This window comes from Gossypium arboreum, chromosome 6 (assembly GCF_025698485.1).
Source record: "Gossypium arboreum isolate Shixiya-1 chromosome 6, ASM2569848v2, whole genome shotgun sequence".
Classification (NCBI taxonomy): domain Eukaryota; kingdom Viridiplantae; phylum Streptophyta; class Magnoliopsida; order Malvales; family Malvaceae; genus Gossypium; species Gossypium arboreum.
In genome coordinates, this window is record NC_069075.1 from 126,455,272 (window position 1) to 126,478,592 (window position 23,321).

The following is a 23,321-nucleotide window of genomic DNA, read 5'->3' on the forward strand; positions in this document are numbered from 1 at the left end:
GTCTCGGTTATTCAATCTAGGGATTAGACATTATTACCCTTGAATAGGGATAATAACATAACTTAGGGATTACTACGGAACAAGTTGAATGAATAAATCGTCGGATTCGGAGCCAGAATAACAAGTAAAGTCTGGGTGGATTTTTCCTTAGGTATTGTCTCAAGTCAATTGATTTTCCCAAAAGCAATTCCCCAACTCTTTTCTCTGTGCGTTATTAGTTTAGATAATTAATTAAATATAAACAAAACCTCATTATTCTTAGGCTAGATAATAAAAAGTCAGTCATTACTAGTGCTTTTGGTTCCCTTGGGTACGATATCCAGGTCTTGCCATTACTATACTATTGTTTGATAGGTGCGCTTGCCTTTTTGTCGTGATAATAGTTAGTCTAGGTTTGATCTTCATTATAAATATTTATTACTTGTTACGAATCACACGATCAAGTTTTTGGCGCCGTTGCCGGGGAACTAAAATATTAGGAACGCTCAATTTTTATTACTTTAGCCATTTATTTTTCTTGCAATTTAATTATTATTATTATTAATTTATTTTTTTCCTTCTCTTGGTAGGTTTTTATAGTTTATGACTAGAAGAAACTCGTCGGGACCATTACTTTTTGACGAAGAAATTGATCGTACAGTTTGTAGAAATCAAAGAGAGATAAGGCGCAAGTTACGATACACGGAGAACGAGCAAGAAGACGATACTCAACCCCCAACCGAAGAGATGGCTGAAAACCAAGGCAATTAGCTACCTCCTGCAATTGCGGCTAATCAAAATCCTGCTCCACGCATGATGTATGATTATGCTAAACCCTCTTTAACAGGAACTGAATCTAGCATAGTTAGACCTGCTGCAGCTGCGAATACTTTTGAACTAAAACCTAACACAATTCAAATGATACAGTAATTCGTTTAGTTTGATGGTTTGCAGGATGAAGATCCCAACGCTCACTTAGCAAACTTTCTAGAATTTTGCGATACATTTAAAATCAATGGCGTTTCTGATGATGCCATTTGTCTTCGGTTATTTCCCTTTTTCACTGAGAAACAAAGCTAAACAGTGGTTGAACTCGTTACCACGAGGGTCTATCACTACTTGGGAACAAATGACCGAGAAATTTTTACTAAAATATTTTTTGCCAGCTAAAATGGCTAAATTACCTAATGATATCTCTTCTTTTGTACAAATGGATTTAGAAACACTTTACGATGCATGGGAGAGATACAAAGACTTACTGAGAAGGTGCCCTCACCATGGGTTACCGCTTTGGCTGCAAGTACAAACATTCCACAATGGTCTGAATCTCTCGACTCGGCAAATGGTTGACGCAGCTGCTGGTGGAACCATAAACAATAAAACACCTGAAAAGGCTTATGAATCCATTGAAGAAATGTCACTAAATAACTATCAGTGACAAGTCATAAGGATTAAGCCAACAAAAATAGCCGGCATTTATAACATCGACTTAGTTACTATGCTATCAAATCAGGTAGAACTTCTTAATAAAAAGATTGATGGTTTACTTGATTCTACGCAGGTACATCCAGTAATGAGGTGTGACGCGAGTGGAGGAGGTGTACATATAGAATATCAATCCTTCAATCCTACAACCGAGAGGAACAAGTCAACTATATGGATAACAATAACTTTAGATCTCAAAATAACTCATACAGTAATACTTATAATGCAGGTTGGAAGAACCACCCAAATTTCTCCTAGGGTGGTCAAGGGAATCAAAAGCAACAAAATCCTCAGGGTTTTCAACAGCCACCTTATCAACAAGAGAAAAAACCAAGCCTTGAGGAGATGCTTTCAAAATTCATATCAGTGTCAGAAACCCGCTTCCAAAATACCGAGACAGCATTCAAGAATCAACAAGCATCGATCAAAGGGCTCGCAACTCAGATAAGCCAGCTCTCTAAACTAATCTCGGAAAGATCACTAGGAAATTTACTTAGTAATACTAAATCAAGAGAGCATGTCAAAGCAGTTACACTAAGGAGTAGGAAAGTGTTAGCGGAATCTGAAAAGAAGTTAGCACAATAAGCCGTGGAAAGCGAAAGGAAGGAAGAAAAACCCGAAAATAGTGACAAACCAGTGCCAGAGGAATATACACCACCAGTCTCATATCTAGCAAAATTAAAAAAAGATCGCATTGATGCACAATTCGATAAGTTTCTTGAACTTTTTAAGCAATTACATATCAACTTACCTTTTGTTGAAGCCATCTCGCAGATGCCTACCTACGCAAAATTTTTGAAGGAGCTTCTAACAAACAAAAGGAAGTTCGAGGACTTATCTACAGTAGAACTCAACGAGGAATGCTCCGCCATACTCCAAAACAAGCTGCCAACCAAACCAAAAGATCTAAGAAGTTTTACTATCCCTTTCTTAATTGGTAATCTGAATGTTGAAAAAGCACTAGCTGATTTAGGCGCCAGTATTAATTTGATGCCATATAAAATGTTCAAACAACTTGGCCTTGGGGAACCTAAACCTACTAGGATGAGTATTCAATTAGCCGATAGATCTGTTAAATATCCTAGGGGTATTATAGAAGACGTACTCGTAAAAGTAGATAAATTTATATTCTCTGTTGATTTTTTTGTGCTTGACATGGATGATGAAGATGTGGAAGTACCCTTAATTTTAGGACACCCATTCCTAGCCACTGCTAGAACGGTGATTGACGTGAGTGCCGGTAAATTGGTACTTAGAGTAGGTGACGAGGAGATGATCTTTAAAATTTACGATGCTATGCGATTCTCTAAGGAACAGAATGATTCATGTTATTTCATTGACTCTATTGATCATGTTACTCAAGACTCTTTTCAGGAGATTGTACAAGAGGAGACGACGGAACCATATCTAGCTCAAGACGAGGAGACAGTGAGGAACCTAATGACCATTCGTCAAGACAAGTAGAATATAAGGGTATTAAGATAAACGATGAACTTAAGCAAAAACCCTCTATTGAGGAGCCTCCCAAACTGGAACTTAAACAATTATCAAAACATTTAGAATACGCATTTCTTGGAAATAATTCTACATTACTAGTTATTATTGCTTCTAATTTGCAACCCAAGGAGAAAGAGGAATTAATCCAAGTATTAAAAGAACATAAGAAGGCCATAGCTTGGAAAATTTCTGACATCAAAGGAATCAGCCATTCTTTCTGCACCCATAAAATTTTGATGGAAGATGAATACAAACCGTGTGTGCAAGCTCAAAGACGTCTGAACCCCAACATGAAGGAAGTTGTAAAAGCCGAGGTAATTAAACTTCAAGATGCTGGAATTATTTATCCTATTTCTGACAGTTCTTGGGTAAGTCCGGTGCAGGTTATCCCTAAGAAAGGAGGCATGACGGTCATGACCAATGAGAAGAATGAATTAATCCCAACAAGAACAGTTACAGGGTGGAGAGTTTACATAGACTATAGGAAACTAAACGACGCCATAAGAAAAGATCACTTCCCCTTACCATTCATTGACCAAATGTTGGAAAGATTATCCGGACACATGTATTACTGCTTTCTAGACAGACTCTCCGGTTACTTCTAAATCCCAATAGCCTTGAAGATCAAGAAAAGACGACATTCACATGCCCATATGGTACGTTCGTTTATAATAGAATGCCTTTTGGATTATGTAATGCTCCTGCCACTTTTCAGCGCTGTATGATAGCCATATTTGACGAACTCATGGAAGATATCATGGAAGTCTTCATAGATGATTTTTCGGTATTCGATAACTCTTTCCATCTCTGCCTTAAAAATTTAAAATGAGTTCTAATAAGATGTGAGGAAACAAACCTTGTGCTTAACTGGGAGAAATGTCACTTCATGGTTCAAGAAAGTATTGTATTAGGGCATAAAATTTCTAGTAAATAGATTGAGGTGGATAAATCTAAAATAGAAACAATCAAAAAATTACACCCCCTAGTTCAGTTAAGGCTATTAGAGGCTTTTTAGGACATGCTGGTTTTTATAGAAGATTTATTAAGGATTTTTCTAAAATAGCTAAGCCTTTGACTAAATTACTAGAAAAAGATATACCTTTTAACTTTGATTAGGAATGTTTAGAAGCATTTAATACTTTAAAGGATAAATTAATTAATGCTCCAATCATAATTGCACCTGATTGGAACTTGCCATTTGAACTAATGTGTGATGCGAGTGATTTTGTAGTAGGTACAGTATTGGGACAACGAAGAGACAAGCATTTTCAACCTATCTATTACGCTAGAAAAACCTTAACGGCTGTGGTTTGCATTTGATAAACTATACTACTACGGAAAAAGAGTTGTTAGCTGTGGTTTTTGCATTTGATAAATTTTGATCATATCTCATATTGTCTAAAGTTGTTGTTTACACTGACAATTCCGCCCTTCGATACCTTTTAACTAAAACTGATGCAAAACTTCGACTCATTCGATGGATTCTCCTATTTCAGGAATTCGACTTGGAAATTCAGGACAAGAAAGGAGCTGAAAATCTCGCGGCTGATCATCTGTCCAGGCTTGAAAAATCTAATACCAAAGAACTAGATGACATGGAAATAAATGATTTGTTCCCTGAAGAACAATTTTTTGCTATATCCAACTCTGAGGTACCGTGGTTTGCAGACATCACGAATTTTTTAGCTGCTAACATTATCCCAAAAGGGTTAACACACCAGCAAAAGAAGCGATTCTTTAATGATGTGAAAAACTACTTTTGGGACGATCTATTTCTGTTTCACAGATGTGCAGATCAAGTCATCAGAAGATGCGTTACAGGATCAGAAATATCAAAAATAGTGGAACATTGCCACTCAGGGCCAACCGAAGGACACTATAATGGCACTAAAACCACACACAAAATACTTGAATCAGGTTTTTATTGGCCTTCGTTATTCAAAGACGCTATCAGGTATGTTACTTTATGCGACAAATGCCAATGGACAGGTAACATATCTAAACATGATGAAATGCCTCAAAACTATATGCTTTCTTGTGAAATATTTGATGTTTGGGATATCGATTTCATGGGCCCATTTCCCAGTTCATTCGGAAATAAATACATCTTAGTAGTAGTTGACTACATGTCCAAATGGGTAGAAGCTCAAGCTCTACCTACTAATGATGCTAGAGTGGTAGTACGTTTCCTTAAAAAACTCTTCTCGAGATTCGAAACACCTAGAGCAATTATCAGTGACAGGGGCACTCATTTTTGTAATTCCTAATTTGAAAAAACCCTTAAGAAATACGGAGTTCATCATAGAACAGCCACCCCATACCATCCTCAAACTAATGGACAAGTTGAAGTAGCAAACCGAGAACTCAAACGGATCCTTGAAAAAAGAGTAGAATCAAACAGAAAAGACTGGGCAACAAAAGAAGATGATGTCTTATGGGCTTACAAGACTGCTTTTAAAACTCCTATAGGGACATCACCTTACAGACTTGTTTATGGAAAAAGTTGTCATCTACCATTCGAACTAAAGCATAAAGCTTTTTGGCCTATTAAATTTCTAAACCTTGATCCCGAACTTGTAGGAAAAATAGGTTGATGCAGTTGAACGAGCTAGATGAATTGTGAGCCAATGCATACGAAAATTCACGCCTATACAAGGAAGCAACAAAGCGGCGCCATGACATTCGTTTAAAGCAACGGCAACAATTTGAAGTTAGAGATCTCGTCTTATTATACAACTCAAGACTCAAATTGTTTCCCGGAAAACTAAAATCACGATGGTCAGGACCTTTCGTAATTCAATCTGTTCATCCATATGGCACAATAGAGGTAAGTCACCCATCATACGGTACTTTCAAGGTAAATGGACATCGTCTCAAACTTTATAATGGTAAAAAATTTAAAGTCGATGGAGAGGAGCTACGACTCCACAAACTGCCCTGAATATACCAACAAGGTAACAGTCAAGCTTAGACTATAAATAAGCGCTTCTCGAGAGACAACCCGAGTACTAACAATTTTAAATTATTTTAAATTCAAGTTTTAAACATTTAGGTCACTAACAGGGTATTTGAAGCACAGGTTCCCAGCTCCACACGGCCATAACACGACCGTGCTTATGGCCGTGTGATCAACACAGAGGGAAACACGGTCGTGCGTTACGGCCGTGCAAAAATAGGGTAAATGATTTCCGCAAAACACGGGATACGATAAATCCCCATGGCCGTGCGACATGGCCGTGAGTGAATTTGGTAGGTGAACACGGGCGTGGGAATGGAAAAACACGAGCGTGCTAAGGGAAAGGCTCGATTCTGTTTCTTCGACACGGGCGTGAGACACGCCCATGCCGTGAAGTCGTGGACAACAATACACGGGCGTGGTACCCTAACACACGGGCGTGGGAGAAGCGAACAAAGCTAGGCATGACCGTGCGATATGGCCGTGGGCCACACACGCCCAAGACAACGGGCGCAGGATAATAGCCGGGCACGACCTAAATTGCAAAATTCAAAAAACACGGGCTCACTTTCAGAGTACACGGGCATGGCCCTAGGCCGTGTGGCTTCCTCTTATATAAGCAAACCACTGTTCATTTTCTTCTTCCTTTCAAAACCCTAGCCGAAATCTCCCCCACTCCACTCCCTAATCCCTATTTCGGCCACCATTTCATAGATTCTCACTTCCTCAACCCCCAAACCACCCTAAACTCCACTCCACCTGCATTAATCCTCACATTCCCTTCTCTTTTCCCTTCATTTTTCCTCTACATGGCTGTATCCCCACAGCACGAGAACCCACCGACTCAGCCACCACCACCCTCTTGTCTAGTTCATGCGGCGGCTTCATATGCTGATATCTCTGAGCGCCTCACCCGATTCGAGCAGTAGTGTTTTCAACGATTTGACAACATTGATGCTACTTTGCAGCAGATTTGTCAGCACTTCCACATCTCATCCCAATCCCACCTCACGAACCATCCAGTGATGAAGATGTCTAGAAATATTTATTTATTATTTTAATTTTTTAATTTTTATTCAAACTACTTTTTATTTTTTTATTTTTTATTTTTATTTTTATTTTCTTTAGCAGATTTAAAATTTTATTATAAATTTCAGTTATTTCTTTTCGAGTACTTATTCTTCCTAATATCCCCTAAAAAGTTCTTGATTTTATCACAGTTATATGGAGCTCTTAAGCTCATCACATAAGAACTAAAACTCCACCGGGAAAGGGTCTCCATGACTGTCATGTCCTGCTTGACCACGACCATAGCTACCACTAGATATAATATTCTTTTGGCGCAGGACTTATGGCCTAATGAACCTCTACGACCGCCGGAGTATCCTCCTCCACTCTCAAACCGATCACTCTCCAAAACTCTAGTTCGAGGAATTCATCATACAGGAAGTTTCACTTCTCTCCCTATCTTTATACTCTAATATCTATCTTTGGACATTGAGGGCAATGTACATCTTAAGTGTGGGGGTATTTATTTTATTATCAAAAAAATCCCTGAATAATCATCTTGTTCTCTTGAAAAACTCGCATATCATATTTAGGATAAATTTTAATTAATTTATGATTTTGATTGATATATCTTGAATTAAAACATAGGGATTTATGCATTGATTATTTAAACTTTAAGATAATAGAGAATCAAGCATGATGAGTTGATTTTTAAGAATTCAAAATCTTAGGCTATTTCCCCAAGTCTAGGTATTACTTTGAATTGGAATTCACGAGTCTAAAAATCAAAAAGCCATAATTTTTGTGAGATTTTTTTGAGCCTTTTGAGCTATTCATCCTTTCATGCTCACTTTTATTATTGCTTTGAGTGCGTCAGTATTGAACTGCTATTCTAGAACTTGCTTGATTATGCATGTCGAGACCACACCATTTGATTTGATATATCAAAATGGTTAAGGCACTTAGGATTAACCCACTCATGCCATGAAAAGCCTACCCCCACGATTAATCCCTAATAAACCTCCTTGAGCCTAACAAACCAATTTTTGTATTACCCTTAATATTAACGTTTAACCCATTATTAAAATCCCCTAAATTAATCCCTATTTTTGTCAAGATTTGAGTTGAATGGATTGCCTAGTTCTGTTTTGTTCTTGATATTTAGTCTATATTATTGAACTTGTTCTTAAAAAAAAAAAACTATATATGCATATCTGTAACTTCATAATTCTGAGAGAAGCTCTGTTGTACGCAAGTGAAGATTAATTCTTTTTCTAGTTAGGCAACTTTTCAATTCAATCTCGATTCTAACCCTTTCTTTCAACTTGTGACCACACCTCCTAACTAAGCCTTATTACAAACCTCTAAAGATTTTTTGATTGATGTATCATCTTAAATTATAGTGGTGGAGATTTGATTTTCATACAAGCCTATGGAAATGACTTTCCATTATTGACTATTGAGTGCTTCTTTTATTGTCCTTAAAACACCTCGAGTGATTTGAGTGAATCTTTAGTAAGGATGTAAAACTCTGTAATATTCTGAATTAAAAGTAATTACTTAGATGAGGGAAGACACCTATGTTTTCAGAATAAAATGCTCAACTTAGAATGATTTCTTTTAGTTAAATTCTTAATATATGATTACCCATGGATTAATTTGAGATATTATTAATAGAAATTATAAGTTGAGAAAGATTTATTTTGATTATGAGTTGAGAATTTTGCTTGAGGACAAGCAAATGCTTAAGTGTGGGGGTATTTGATAAACCGTAAATTATACATATTTTTACCCCATGTTTAATGCATAGGAGAGCGAAAGGAGCCAAAAAGGGACAAAACGGACCAAATCGAGAAGATGGCACGGCCTAAGCCTTGCCACACAGGTAGCTCACACACCCGTGTCTTTCGAGGGTGTCGACCAAGGCTTTCATGATTCACACGGCCTGGCCATTGACCCACATGGCCATGTGCAATTAACGGATCGAACACGGCCTGACAGCCACGGCCGTGTCCCTGTCGAGCCTAAGTTAAGTCCAATCCGGAAAAGACCATTTTTGAGGGCTTCTAGGCTTTCCAAAGCCTATAAATACACCCTAGAAGAGGAGAAAAATGGGAGACAGAGAATAGGGGGTAAGGAAAAATGGCAAACCAAAAGCCATCTAATTATTCTGAGGCAGTTAGCTGTGAAGACTCAGAAAAATAAATGTTTGTTATGCAAGAGGAGATGGAATCATTCCACAAAAATAGAACATGAGATCTGGTGAAACTTCCTAAAGGTAAAAAGGTTGTTCATTGGAAATGGGTGTTTAAAAAGAAAGAAGAAACTCTAGGAGTTGAAGAACCCAGATATAAAGCAAGACTTGTTGCAAAGGGTTACAGTCAAATTCCAGGTGTGGACTTCACAGACGTGTTCTCCCCAGTTGTAAAGCATAGTTCGATTCGAGTTTTGCTTCGTATTGTGGCCATGCATGATTTGGAGCTTAAGCAGTTAGATGTAAAAATTGTATTTTTGCATAGAGAACTTGAAGAGGATATTTACATACAACAACCAGAAGGTTTTACTGTCTCAGAAAAAGAGGACTATATTTGCTTGCTAAAAAAGTCCCTTTGTGGTTTCAAACTGTCACCAAGACAATGGTACAAGAGGTTTGATTCTTTTATGACTTCTCATGATTTCAAAAGAAGTAATTTTGACAATTGTGTTTACTTTAAGAAAAACAGTGATGGTTCTTTTGTGTATCTACTCTTTTATGTTGATGACATGTTGATAGCAGTGAAAGATAAATGAGAGATAAGAAAGGTCAAAGCCCAACTAAGTGAAGAATTTGAGATGAAAGATTTGGGACCAGCAAAGAAGATACTTGGTATGGAGATTCTCAGGGATAGAAAAGCAAGTAAATTGTACCTAAGTCAGAAGGGATACATTGAGAAAGTTCTTTGCAGGTTCAATATGTAGAGTGCTAAGCCTGTTAGTACTCCTTTAGCAGCCCATTTCAGACTTTCATCGGCTTTCTCTCCACAATCAGATGATGAAATTAAGTACATGTCACATGTTTCATACTCTAGTGCAGTGGGATCTCTCATGTATGCTATGGTTTGTTCACGTCCAGATTTATCATATGCAATCAGTGCAGTTAGCAGATACATGACGAATACCGGTAAAGAACATTGGAAAGCAGTTCAGTGGATTTTAAGATACTTACGAGGTACTACTAATGTTTGCTTACAGTTTGGAAAAACTAGAGATAGAGTCATTGGGTATGTTGATGTTGATTTTGCTGGAGACCTTGATAGAAGAAGATCTCTTACAGGTTATGTTTTTACAATCGGAGGTTATGCAATCAGTTGGAAAGCCACTTTGTAAACCACAGTCGCTTCGTCTACCACTTAAGCTGAGTACATGGCGATTACTGAGGCTTGTAAAAAAGCTATTTGGTTGAAGGGACTCTTTAGTGAACTCAATGAAAACCTTCAAATTAATATAGTATTTTGTGACAGTCAGAGTACCATCTTCCTTACAAAAGATCAAATGTTTCATGAGAGAACAAAACACATTGATATTCAGTATCATTTTTTTCATGATATTATTGCTCGTGGTGATATTGTTGTGAGCAAAATTAGTACTCATGAAAATCCTACAGATATGATGACTAAGTCACTTCTTATAACCAAGTTTGAGCATTGCTTAGACTTGGTTAGTGCTCATTGTTGAAGTTATAAGGGGTTTTATGGAAGAGGTGGAGAACTTGTTCGTTGAGAGTTTGCAATGAAGAACTTGTTCATTGAGAATTCATGTCAAGTTGGAGATTGTTAGATATAAGTGACCTTAATTTTTATTTACATAAAATAGTGGTAAAATAAAATAAAAGTAAAATCCCTATAGAACTACACTTCTTTTATTTTATTTTAGAATAAGAATTTTTAAACATTATTAAACTCCATCTATTTGATATTAATTAGAATAAGGTGTTTCAATCTTACTACACTCCTATTAGAATATGGCTTTACAAGCCTATAAATAGACATAGTCTATTACTCTTGTAATCATTCGAATTCGACATAGTGAATTTTCTTCTCCTCCGCCCGTGATTTTTTCCCGAAAGGGTTTCCATGTAAAATCTGTGTGTTCTTTAAATTTTCTTCCTCTTTTCTTTGCGATATATTATCATTACTGGCCTTCTATTTTTTTACATCGATCATCAAATAAAAAGACATCTATAATCTGCGACCAATTTAAAAACTAAAAGTGAAGGCTAGAGTTTTTATCCTTTTGATTCAATCTACTTTTATTTCAAAATTTTATATTTTATTTCACATTTATTTTAATATTTTTTTTCTAAATCACATTACACAATCATAATTCTACACTTGAAGTTCGTAAAAAGAAATTTAGAAATTCTTTTAGTCGTTGTTCTTTCTAAGCCAGCTTTAAAACTCTGTTTCTTTCTTCCTTCTTCTCTTCTTTCTCCATAAACTTATAGTTCAAGAGCCTTTGCAAGTGTCTAAAACCACAGAAACATGAGGAGAGAGAAACTGTTGACAATTTTTCTTCACAAAAAGTTATTGCTTTTGATGTTTAACGTGGGTTTTGTGTTATTTTTGTTGATTTTATGATTACATATGTGATCTTGTTAAATTTTGGTAGAGGGTATTAGAAGAAAAAAATTAGTCCCTAAAACAATAAAATGAAAAACTCTTCTCTATTTTTTTTTCATTTTAATGTTTTGGTTATATTTCTAAAAAGTGAAGATCTTTTGAGATTGGTAAAATGGGATACAGAAGTCTTTTTATTCTATTCTTGGAAACTCTGAATTACCATTCAATAGGGAGGCACAAAATGGCTATTCGATGTTTTTGTTGAATTGGGTTGCAATCCATTATTCAACTGAATAGAATTACCAGTAACCGTGGTGGGTTTGTGCAAAATAAGGTAGGAATGACTCAGTAGTTGATGAGGATTGAGTCTTAACTTGATTGGCATGAACATTATTGTTAATGTAGGAAAACATGTGTTGAATGGATTGAAGCGCATTATCTTCTTGTTTATGGATTAGAAGGGCTATGAGTAATTCTAGGTACTATGTAAAAAGAACAGACATGATCAAAACCTATAATGAAATTGCTCAAAAATACTAATATATTAATATCAAATGTGGTTTTGGTTGAAATTATTAAATTGAAGCTTTAAAGATTATTCAAAGCCCACAATAAGTATATTTAATGAAAAATATTATATTATTCGATGGTATTTTAGTTTTTATTGAAAAAATTAATAAAAATATACATATGATGAAATTTGAACCCGAATCAATTGCATTTGTAAAACTTTAACTTACCACCCAACTAAAGTTTTATTTTAATATTTTATACATTTTAATTATATTATGCACACTTTATTACTTTCATCGATTGTATGTATTAATAATGCATTTGATTAAGTTGGTATTACAAGTTAACTCGATACCGACTCAAGATTGAGTTATATAATAAGTTATCTTACATGTGATATCATTATTAATTTGTTTCAAATCATACGTTTCATTATTTGTTATATGTTATTTTCAAACATACATTTGTGTTTTATATTTTTCATTTCCACATGCATGCGTGAGTGATAAATTTTTAGTTAAATTTAATATTTTATTAACTTATGACACCAATACAATTAAAATATAAATAATAGTACGAGTATTTTAAAAAATTAATAAAAACCAACCCACCTGCCAATAAATTAGCCCAATTTCAATTTTATTCCATTTTGGGGCCCAGGAGCTAGGCCTATTATCTACTGGCTTTCACGCAAAAACCGTCCAAGGGGAAACCCGAAAACGACATGCCGTTTCTCTTGCATAATATTCCATTGCATCCACCAGGTGAAAAACAAAGCACCAGAAAACCGAAACTATTCCACTGCACGACTGGTCGACGGAAGCTGCTGGCGTCTCCAGCTCCCAAAAAAGAAGATGCAAAGCCAGAACGAACCACCAGTAGAAGCCAAACCGGACCAAGATGATCAAACCGTGGAGATTGATTTATCCTCCATCACCAGTCTCGATCTTACCAGCTTCCAGCTCCCCGATCTCGACTCGGTGGAATTGCCGCCAAATCTCATCGATTTGGACCTAACAACGAACCGCTTATCGAAATTGGACTCTCGGATTGCGAACCTCATCAATCTCAGAAAGCTTTCTTTTCGACAGAATCTCTTCAACGATGCTGCTATCGAGCCAATCTCCAGCTGGGAATCGTTAACTGGTCTTGAGGTTATCTTCTTCTTTCCCTTCACCCCCTCTCAACCTTCTGTTTTTGGTCTTTACGATTCATTATTATTGTAGTAATTTCGTTAGAAAAATAAAGTATACGAAATTTATGTACTGCTGGTCATTACTTGCAGTTTTGCTTTTAAAAAATGCATGTAGATAAATGCAACTAATCTTCTTGGATGTTTAAAAGTACGGTTTTTTTTTTTAATTATAAGATGCAAAATTTTACGTTTGCATGAACTAATTATGCCTGAATTTCTGCTATATTTTAATTACTTGTTTATTATTAATCAAAGATTTGCCATTTGCTTTAGCTTTTAGACGTTTGTGAGAAGTAAATAAGAAAGTAAAGGGAAAAAAAAAATGAATAAGAGCCTAACGAAGAAGCTTGGGGTTATTTCTTTTTGTACAGGAGTTAATACTTAGGGATAATAAACTGACGAAAATACCAGATGTGGGTATATTCAAGAAGCTCTTAGTTTTTGATGTTTCTTTTAATGAAATCACTTCATTACAAGGATTGTCGAAGGCCTCCAGCACAATCAAGGAACTCTATGTCTCCAAAAATGAAGTTACTAAGATGGAGGAGATTGACCACTTGCATGAGTTGCAAATCCTTGAACTTGGTTCTAACAGACTACGGGTTAGTTATTAAAATGCTTTCATAATCCTTGTATAAATAACGTTATAAGCATCTATTGTATGCAGCAGGTAGGTGGAAATTTTCTGTTTCATGGCATAAGCTTTTTGTCAATTTTTGTTTCAGTATTGAAGTAGGGGGTAAGATTGATCAGTTATTAGTAATTTCTTGAGCATGGTCTAATTTGTGAATTGCTTTCATTGATCTTGGTATCTTAGGTGATGGAAAATTTGCAAAATTTCACAAAGTTACAAGAACTGTGGCTAGGAAGAAACCGAATCAAAGTGATCAACCTTTGTGGGCTTAGCTGCATCAAGAAGATTAGCTTGCAAAGTAACCGGTTAACATCTATGATAGGGTTGGAGGTATAGCACTTTAAAAAATGTTGGTTCTCGTAAAACTTTTTATATGTCATAATATTTGGATGAGGTTTTTCTTTGGATTTTTTGTTTTCAAGGAATGCAATGCCCTAGAAGAAATATACTTGAGCCACAATGGTATAGCAAAAACGGAAGGCCTATCAAAATTGGTCAACCTCCGAGTATTAGATGTTTCATCAAATAAGCTAACATCAGTCGATGATATTCAAAACTTAACAAGGTAATTTTCATTTCTCTCTACGTGTAGGGATCTTATCCTATCATAAGTTGTTGAATAATTTTATATGCAGGTTGGAAGACTTGTGGCTCAATGACAACCGAATAGAATCACTTGAGGACATAGCTGAGGGTGTTTCTGGTTCAAGAGAAAAGCTCACTACTATCTACCTTGAAAATAATCCATGTGTACGGTTTGCAACTTGCAGTTTTTAGAGACTATAGTTTTTGTTGGTTTTTGTGATTGCAGCATCCTTACGATCCCAAATGTTTTGTTATGGCTAATTGGTTGATTATCTTGATATTTTTGGTTCTCTATCTAGTTCAAATTCGTAGTTGGAACATGATTAATTCTTACTCTGTATGCTACGGAGCTCCGTTTTCTTCTTGTATTTTCCTGATTTCATATATGTAATCTTTTCTCAATTATATTTCCAATTTAATATTTGAATGAAGACACTAATTATTGATAGAGTATGTCTTTGGTGCATGCTGTTTTGTGGCATCCATCTAATGTAGTTGTCTACCTTCCTGGGCTGAGTTCAGTTAATTCTATATCATCATCCTCCCCTTGGCATATTGCATTCACTTTAGCTAGAGTTACTTGCACAATTGGTGATCGTCGGTTGACATTTCTCAATCTTCTCTACTGGCTTAGTAGTCACTCTTCTCTCTTAACCTTTCTCATATGTGATCAACTGTACTGTTTTATTGCAGGCGCAGTCTCCAAACTACAATGCTACCCTGAAACAAATTTTCCCCAATATTCAGCAAATCGATTCTGAGGTATTTGCTTAGAAATTTTGGTAGGATCTGGACTGTTGTAGTTGAATGTTCATAAATTTGCAATCAAGCGTGTAGTATGGTAACGGTAACATCTCCAGTCCCTTGTTGTCTGAAGTTGTGAGTTTGGATATGTTACTAGGGGAAAACAGGGTTCTGGAAGTGATCCCTAATTCTTTAAAGGGGATTAACCATGATATGTTTATTTATTAAATGCAGTGTTCAGTGTTGTTAATCATTGTTTTGAACATGCTTAATCTCTTGAATTGTTGAGCTCTTTCCAACTTTTTAATAATATTTCAAGCTCTCTTGTAAACAAGAATGTATGGCTTTCTAGGTTGTTGGTCAGTCCCGAAATTCACATAAGATGCATGGTCATTTGTCAAAGAAGAAATGCAAATCCAAGTTTTCATTTATAATTGTTGTACTAACCACATTTTACTCATCATTCCAGTAATGGTTTCCATTTAGTTAAGGCACCGTAACAATGTACTAAAATTACTTGTAATTCCAACAATTCATGATGCTCGTAAATGGGTTCATGGTTATCTTGCATCTCAAAATTACTGGCCTAGACTTTGTCAGCAATGCCAGGAGATATAATCAATATCACACATTGCTCTAGCTCTAAGCAGCTCAAAGATGCAAGATGAAGTTCTAGAGAAGTTCATAAACGCCACAATGAATCTTCGCACCTTTTTTTAAGTAATTATCAACGAACAGAAAGGGCAATGAGAAGAAGCAATTATCCTCCGTAGATTATACTATTTCATGAAATGCACACAGATGATCATGGGACAAGAAATCGACCAAATATAAAATAACAGAGAAATATGATTATTTAAAAGTCTACAAGGGAAAATAAAACAACATTCCACGTACCGAAGAGAGAGAAAATATCATCCCAGACTGCTATTTCAGGGTTTAACATTTCACTGGGCAACAAAGATGAGCAAATAAACAAGCTACAGAACCATGTATATTAATGTCCTCTTTCAAAATTAATGCGAGATCTATTAGATCCTCCTTCATAGCCATCTCGCATGGACGAACCTGCACTTGCTTTCATTGTCCCTCCACTACCCACTTTGTCCATGGCTTTCTTGCCCTTCTTGACCTCTGTCAAGAACTGGTCAAGACCGAATGGATCAGCTTCTTCAACTTCCTTTTCAAACTCAACTGGCCTGTCTCTTGGACCACTCTTCTCAGAAGTACCAGCAAACGCCTTGTCAGGTTTAAACCTCTCAGTTTTCATTATTTTCTCTAACTGCTCATCAGCGCCACCGTACATGTCCGAATCCACATCTTTCTTTGGCCTGTAGAGTGTCGAGAGAGTAGGTTGCGCTGTGAATAGACCCTTGTCGTAGATGTTGTATTGATCATCAGTTGCAAATCCAGAATCCATTCCTTTCTCCTGGTTAAATAACCTTTGATCATACATTACTTCCCCACCTCTTCCAGCACCAGTAGAAGCCATACCAAGAGCAACTTTTTCACTAATATCTCTATCTCTATCTCTTGTAATCTTACTCTTTTTACCTATGGCAGCATCTTTGGCCTCCAACCTTCTCTCTCTCTCCCTTTCTCTACGACGCTCTTCACGTATCTTCGCCCTCTGCAACCGCTCCTCCCTTTCTTCCTTCGATTCCTTTGGCATATCCCTTTCTCTTTCCCTCGCAGGCTCATAATCCACTCTCGTATCAGTCTCCATCGCACTTCTATCAGATGACATTGGAACAGCAGTAGATGGTGCCACCGTCCCAGTTCTCTCAGAACGGGCTTTAGCAGCTAAAGCTCGCAACTCCTGCTCCTTCCTTTCCTTCTCCTTCATCATCATCTCTTTCTGCACCTTTGATCTCATTGCCACAGCTTCTCTAGCCTTCTGCTCTGCAACATACAAAGCCTCAGACAGCTTTGCAAAGTTATCGTTAATCTGAACCTCCTGTAAACCTCTTCCATCAGCAGCAAGTCGCTTATCCAGCGGAATAGTATACCCTTTTGGATTCTTCCAGTTTGAAATACAAGGTGGAATTTTCCAGTCCTGCTGATCCTTCACAGTAACAGGACGTGGAGGGGAATGCATCACTGGCACTGGTGGAGATCCCGAAGCCTTAGGTACCCTCTTATGCTTAAACTTGGGAGGCTCAAGAGGATCAACAGGCATCTCCACCATTCTAATTATCCTCTCCTTAGCACCTGAATTAAACGCAGCCGATTGCTGTGAAGGCTTATACTTAATATACTTTGAATCCGAGGACTGTTTCGGAACATTCTTAGGCTGTGCAGCGCTCAATCTCACATTAACTATCTTCTCTAAAGCTGCCTTAGTTTCTTGCATAGTTTCCTCGATCTCTTTTTGCATCTCCTCCTCTTCTTCCCCCTCATCATCACCCTCTTCCTCATTCCTCAAAATCTTAGGAATTAAATCCTTATGCTGCGAATAAACAATCTTCTTGGCATTCTCATTCTGCTTAACTATTGCATCATAAGCCAAATTCCCACGAGCATCAACAGTCACCGGAAGAATCTTCGATCCAGGTTTTGCCCCTTTAACCCTTCCCATATCAAGCGGGTATTGAGCAATATGTATTTCAGGGAAAGCTCCTCCATCTCCAAAGTCTTCAACTTTCCTAGGAACAAATCCGGCGCGCTTCAAGTAAGGCGGTACTGGCTTCGCCTTTACGACAGTGGATTTCTCTTCCTCCGACGTACTAAACCGTTGTTTAAACCAAGGATCATTCGCGTGATCATAATAGGTCGACGTTGAGTTTTTCGCATCTGGTAAAAGATGCTTCAAAGCCGCCATGGCGGATCCAAATCTACAAGATTTCTGCCTAACAAATAATAAGCAAAAGAAAAAACCTGACATTTATTAAATAAACGATTTAGAAAGCGAATAACATAAGAAAAGAAAACGCTCCGAACACAAAATCAGGAAACCCTAATTTAAACAAAAAGAGGATAAATACCTTAAAAAGGTCTTGAACTGATCGGGTCGAACTGAGCAGCACCTAGCTATGTCGATAGTCGGCTGTCGAAAGGGGTATTCGGGTAGGGTTAAGATTAGAGGGTCAGGATCGCAAATATAAGGAAAGAAAAAATATCCGATGGGATAATTTTAGATTAGAACGCTGCGTTTTTAAGGCAGGCAGGTCCGCTTTTGGTTACTCAAATGACCCATTTGAGAATCAATATTTTATTATGTATTATTTATGAATACATCATTATTTATTAAATATTAAAAAGTTAGTTAAATATTAATTATAAGTATTGTATATTTTTTCAGTACAACACAATATCATTAGGTAAAATAAAAAATAGGGAAATTTTATTAATAAATATTAATAATTTCATTTAAATAATAATAATAATAATTATTATTATATTTTTCTTGAAATTTAATTTTAAATTTAGTGTTTAAGTAAAAAAAAGTATTAATTTTAAACTTGTGCCATGCATGAAAAGTAGATTTATTGGTCACTGCCTATTGATCTATCGTGTATCATTTATTAACTATGCCATCAGAACAAATATATAATTTTGGTGCAAAAACCTTTTCATAGAATATGTGCCTGTGAGAAACAGAAAACATAATTTGCTTAAAATATTTTTGAAAGCTTTAAAGCAAATGTTGTGTATTTTTCAAATCCGCAAAAGAATTGAATATATTAGTTATTTTTATTTTCTAAAAATACAAAATTTTCTCATTCTAGTCTTTGATTGTGACAGTAAATATCATACATGGCAATTTAAGGGTTTTGTTTTTAAATTTTATTTAATTAATTGTAAAGAATGGGAATTTTAAGGTTGTACATAAATGGATTTCATTTGATAATTGTTTAAATCTCCCAATTTCCTACTTTCTTACCATTGAATTTAGTTATCCAACTGAATTCTATTTATACATGATTGTGCAATTTTAGCATTTGTATAGATATAATTATAATTTTTTATTTTTTATTTAAATCCTATTAATATAATAGGTTCTATTATTTAAAAATAATTTCAATATAATTAGGATCTTAAATTCTAAATTTTATTTTTAATTTTAATTTCACCATTGTTTATGCATAAAATTAGACTATACTGTTACCTTTCCACTAGTTTTTATTAATCTATTATCATAACTACTTAATTTAAAATTATGTAAGTCATACCTACAGATAAAAAGTGAAAAAGTTAAAAGAGTTAATTTTATTACTTCTATTTTATATGAATGATATTTCTAATTTTATTACTTAATCGAATGGAAATCAATATTGAGATGTTTGAATGTGAAATAAACCATTACCTAATGGTACAATAAGCTTATTAGATGTAAAATAAATAAAAGGCTAAAATAATAACCCAACCTTTTAAGGATTTCTCATTTAAGAGTCAAACCTTTTAAAATATTTAAATATTGAGTTTAATCTTTTCAAATTTGTTCACATTAAGACTTATAACTGAGTTGGACTGTGCATGAGAAGCATATGCCTAAAAAATACTTATGTGCCAAAAATTGATGAGGCTAACGAATTGAGTTTGATTAAAATTGATAGATAAAAAAATAAATTAAAAGAAAATTTTATATTAAAAACAAAAAGAGAGATAAAAATAACAATCCTTTTTATTTAATGTGAGTTCGAGTGTGTTGAAATGCATTATCCTGAGTTGAGGAGAAACTATGAGTAGCTTTAGACATTATATCAAAAAAACAGAAATGATATGAACTATAATGAGATTAATGTTTAAAAAAACTTAAAATTTTTATTTTTTTTTTGTTGGCACCCTCTCTATGAACAAAAGAGGTGAAAAATTGAAAGGAAATTTCAGCAAGAAGACGATCAAAAGAGAGTGAATCGAAGCTTTTCATATTAGCATGTAAATATTTTGGTTACTTTTGATTTTGCTTTAAAGTTTAGTTCTTTTTAACAGCAACTTTTGATTCAAAGTTACATGGTTTTTTTTTTTTTTTAAAAGTTAGTTGATCTAAAGATTGTTATTTAAGTATTTTATTTTATTTTAGTGTATTTGGATACTTATGTTTTTAAATGGTAATTGCAGTTTTTTTTTAACAGATAGAGGATAGAAAATGTTGAAAGTCTTTTTCAGCTTTGTCACCTCCCACAAGCTTTGAGTGTTTTTCCTGGTTGGTCTTTAAACATCTAGCAGCCAACAACAACAACAACAAAAAAAAAAAAAAAGTCTGCCATGAAAAAGATAGTCTGCCTTGAAGATGGAGTTGAACAACCCAATCGATTTTAAAAAATATTTAGCAATTTAGGCCCTTTTATTTTCTCATATTCAGTTGACATGTCAACAAACACGTTTTACAAAATGCATTTTCTTTATTAATTTAACACATCATCTCCTTTGATCAAATGATTAAATGTTAGTATGTTGTTCTTGAGTTTTTGGTTTGATTCCTCTCTTATTCACTTGTATTTTTTATTTTATGTTGTTTTAAACTTTTTTAAAAATTTTAATTAATAAATATATTATTTTGAAGTTTTTTAATTGTTATTTTTAATTAATAACTCTTTTATTTATATAAATAAAATAATAAATATGTAATCATATAATAAAAATGTAATTTGTATATATCATTAAATGTGAGTAAAAGAAGAATCGAACTTGAAACTCAAGAACAAAACTACTATCATTTAACCATCTAACAAAAAAGATGATTTGTTAAGTTATTAAAGAAAACGAGTTTTAAAACATGTCAACTGAAAATGCTTCCTGCAGAAAGTATTTTCTGTTTCTCTTCCCAAAATCGGTCTATTTCCCTAAATATGGGCAAAAGCGGCCTAAATCTCTAAATATTTTTTAAAATCAGCCCTTTCTTCTAATTTACCCTTTGGGTATTAAGTGTGACATCTGTATTATGCCTCGAAGCTAGGTATAGTGCTATGCTAGGTTAGGAAATATTAGAGAATTTTTTAAATGAGAAAAATAAGAAAATTAAGTGTTAATGTAGAAAATAGTGAAAACTAATAGAGAAAAGAAAATTGCTTTCTAGATGAGAAAACTTAATTTAAACCAATATCTCAATTGTAGAAGAATAGAAATTATTGTGGCAAAATTAGAATAGAATCCACGGAATTGATGGTAAATGAGGGAGGACTAAGATGAAATTTTACCATAATAGAAAATGACTCATATAAGGTAATACGGAAAAGATGGAGGGTGGAATGGTAAATGAATAAATAAGATTTTTAAGAAACATAATCATGATTAGGGACTAATTTGTAAAGCTTTGATTGGTTGCAATAATTAATGATATTTTATTTTTATTAATAAAATATTTAGATATTTTAGAATAAAATTGTGGAAGGATGAAGAGAAATCATCCAATTTTTCTCTCCATCTTCACATTACCCTTCTTTATCATTTTCAACTTTCACTTTTATTCCAAGTAAGTCCAACCACCATTTCCAAGCCATTGCAAGCTTAAATCTTCCAATTCCTTTGAAGTTTTCTTAGTAAATTCAATAGAGAAGACTAATAGACACCTTAGTTTCATGAGAGGAAGCATCACTAGTAGTCTTTGAAGAAAGAAAGAAAAGAATAGAAATTATTTTTGAGAATAAGGTAATAAATGATGAAACTTTAATGGAATTTATATGTATTTTATACGAATGGAATAGAAGTATTATTTGATTGTAGTTTTAACATATAGATGTATGTGTTTTGACATGGAAATTGTAAACAAAGAAAAGAAAAAGAAATGCCAAATTGAAGAAAAAGGAAAAGAGGTGATCAAGGAGTAAGAAGGAAGGAAAACATATCAACTCAAGCTTTGTTGTAAGTACTACAAGGAATTTATCTTATTTTCCTAGATATTAATTATATATCATGTTAATTAGTTAGAATAATTATGGATATATTGTGTTAATATAAAGGGATTAAATTGTAAAGACAATGAAATATGTTATGAAAATATGAATAAGACCCAAAAGATGGTATACAAAGTTTTTTGGTAAGATACTTATGTTGTGAATGAGAAAAATGTGAAAAAGTTGCACATTATATATGTAACAGCTCGTTTTTCGGTGGTGTCAAAAATAGTGATTTCGGGGCCATCAAATTCGATGAGTAAATTCGTAAATATTATATTTAATATTTATGATTTAATTGTGACTTTGAAAAAGTATTTGATATAGTAATTTTTGTTTTAAAAGCAATTTATTAAGAGTGGTAAGACCCTAAGGTCAAGTGGTTTTAGAAAATGAGGTATCTGGACCTCGTTTCTATAAACTGAGTATCGGGACCTCGTTTCTATAAACTGAGCCGTAAATATTTTTATAAATATTTAAGGAGTGTCATTAAGGTGGTATTAAAGTGTCATTGAAAAATTTTAACGTTTCGATATTAATTAAAAATGACTAAATTGTAAAATATGTAAAATTTGATCACTATTTGATTTGAGTGATTAAATGGTTAATTGAATAAAGGAAAAGGGATTTAAATGTTAATTAAACCATGGTCAAAGTTTCCAACCGGTGGTGTTATGATTGAATCCACTAGCTTTTGGATTAATTGTTCTTTTAGTCCTAATTAGTTTAGGATTAAATTGTAAATAAGTTTCTTTAGTTAGAATTTTATTTAATTGAAGGACCAATTGTGAAATTAAACTTTCTTGTGATGGTAATTATGCCATATATTAATGTGATGGAAAAATATGGACATGACTTTGGTATTTTTTTATTTTATTAACCAAGGGCAAAATGGTAATTTGATAATTAATTAAAATAAAATAAAATAACAAAAGGCTAAATTCTTATCATCTTTTTGATTTCATCTTCAACAAACTGAATGTCCATGGAAGCATGAAGCTAAGTTTCAGCCATGGTGAAATTCCATGCATGTAAGTCTGATTTAGCCCCATTTCTTTTAATTTTTATGTTTTTGAGATCGTTACAACCTGGTCCCGCTGGCCTGTACCTTCAATTTTGAAACTGTTAAAGATTTTGAATGTTTCCATTGATTAACCTTGTGATTTTAGATGTTAAGTGATGAATTTAGACTGTTGATTGATATTTAAAAGTATTTTATTAAGTGAATTTTGATGAATTTTTTATTAGAGACCAAATTGTTAAAATAGGAAAAGTACAAGAATTTATTGTG

The 23,321-nt window shown here is 34.4% G+C and overlaps 2 protein-coding genes and 1 non-coding gene across 5 annotated transcripts; 1 reads left to right on the forward strand and 2 right to left on the reverse strand.

The window, feature by feature from the left end:
* Positions 1-1,157: 1,157 nt before the first annotated feature.
* On the reverse strand, positions 1,158-1,263 carry LOC128294264 (small nucleolar RNA R71). Its single transcript, XR_008284578.1, has one exon. It is a non-coding gene; the product is annotated as a small nucleolar RNA R71 (small nucleolar RNA).
* Positions 1,264-12,693: 11,430 nt separating this feature from the next.
* Positions 12,694-15,531, forward strand: LOC108484763 (protein phosphatase 1 regulatory inhibitor subunit PPP1R7 homolog). The gene is made up of 6 exons (XM_053029555.1): positions 12,694-13,190; positions 13,603-13,833; positions 14,049-14,195; positions 14,288-14,430; positions 14,501-14,615; positions 15,144-15,531. Exons 1-6 carry the CDS (start codon positions 12,891-12,893, stop codon positions 15,222-15,224), a joined length of 1,017 nt encoding a protein of 338 aa, XP_052885515.1. The 5' UTR covers positions 12,694-12,890; the 3' UTR covers positions 15,225-15,531.
* Positions 15,532-16,025: 494 nt separating this feature from the next.
* LOC108486544 (SNW/SKI-interacting protein-like) lies at positions 16,026-18,399 on the reverse strand. Of its 3 annotated transcripts, none has more exons than XM_053029554.1 (2): positions 18,179-18,399; positions 16,026-18,039 (listed from the first exon to the last, which is right to left on the reverse strand). In XM_053029554.1, exon 2 carries the CDS (start codon positions 18,013-18,015, stop codon positions 16,192-16,194), a length of 1,824 nt encoding a protein of 607 aa, XP_052885514.1. In that variant the 5' UTR covers positions 18,016-18,039; positions 18,179-18,399; the 3' UTR covers positions 16,026-16,191. The 3 variants fall into 3 exon arrangements, with proteins under 3 accessions (XP_052885514.1, XP_052885513.1, XP_017646147.2); XM_053029553.1 differs by having other exon boundaries at positions 16,026-18,071; XM_017790658.2 differs by having other exon boundaries at positions 16,026-18,043; positions 18,179-18,391.
* Positions 18,400-23,321: the final 4,922 nt, after the last annotated feature.

What these genes read in the sequence shown, in the direction of transcription:
- LOC108486544 (XM_053029554.1), bottom strand. Translation starts at nt 18,015, where the DNA reads ATGGCGGCTTTGAAGCATCTTTTACCAGATGCGAAAAACTCAACGTCG.
- LOC108484763 (XM_053029555.1), top strand. Translation starts at nt 12,891, where the DNA reads ATGCAAAGCCAGAACGAACCACCAGTAGAAGCCAAACCGGACCAAGAT. An exon ending in TTGGTTCTAACAGACTACGG is followed by an intron (nt 13,834 to 14,048) that starts GTTAGTTATTAA and finishes TTGGTATCTTAG; the next exon opens with GTGATGGAAAATTTGCAAAA. An exon ending in CATCTATGATAGGGTTGGAG is followed by an intron (nt 14,196 to 14,287) that starts GTATAGCACTTT and finishes TTTGTTTTCAAG; the next exon opens with GAATGCAATGCCCTAGAAGA.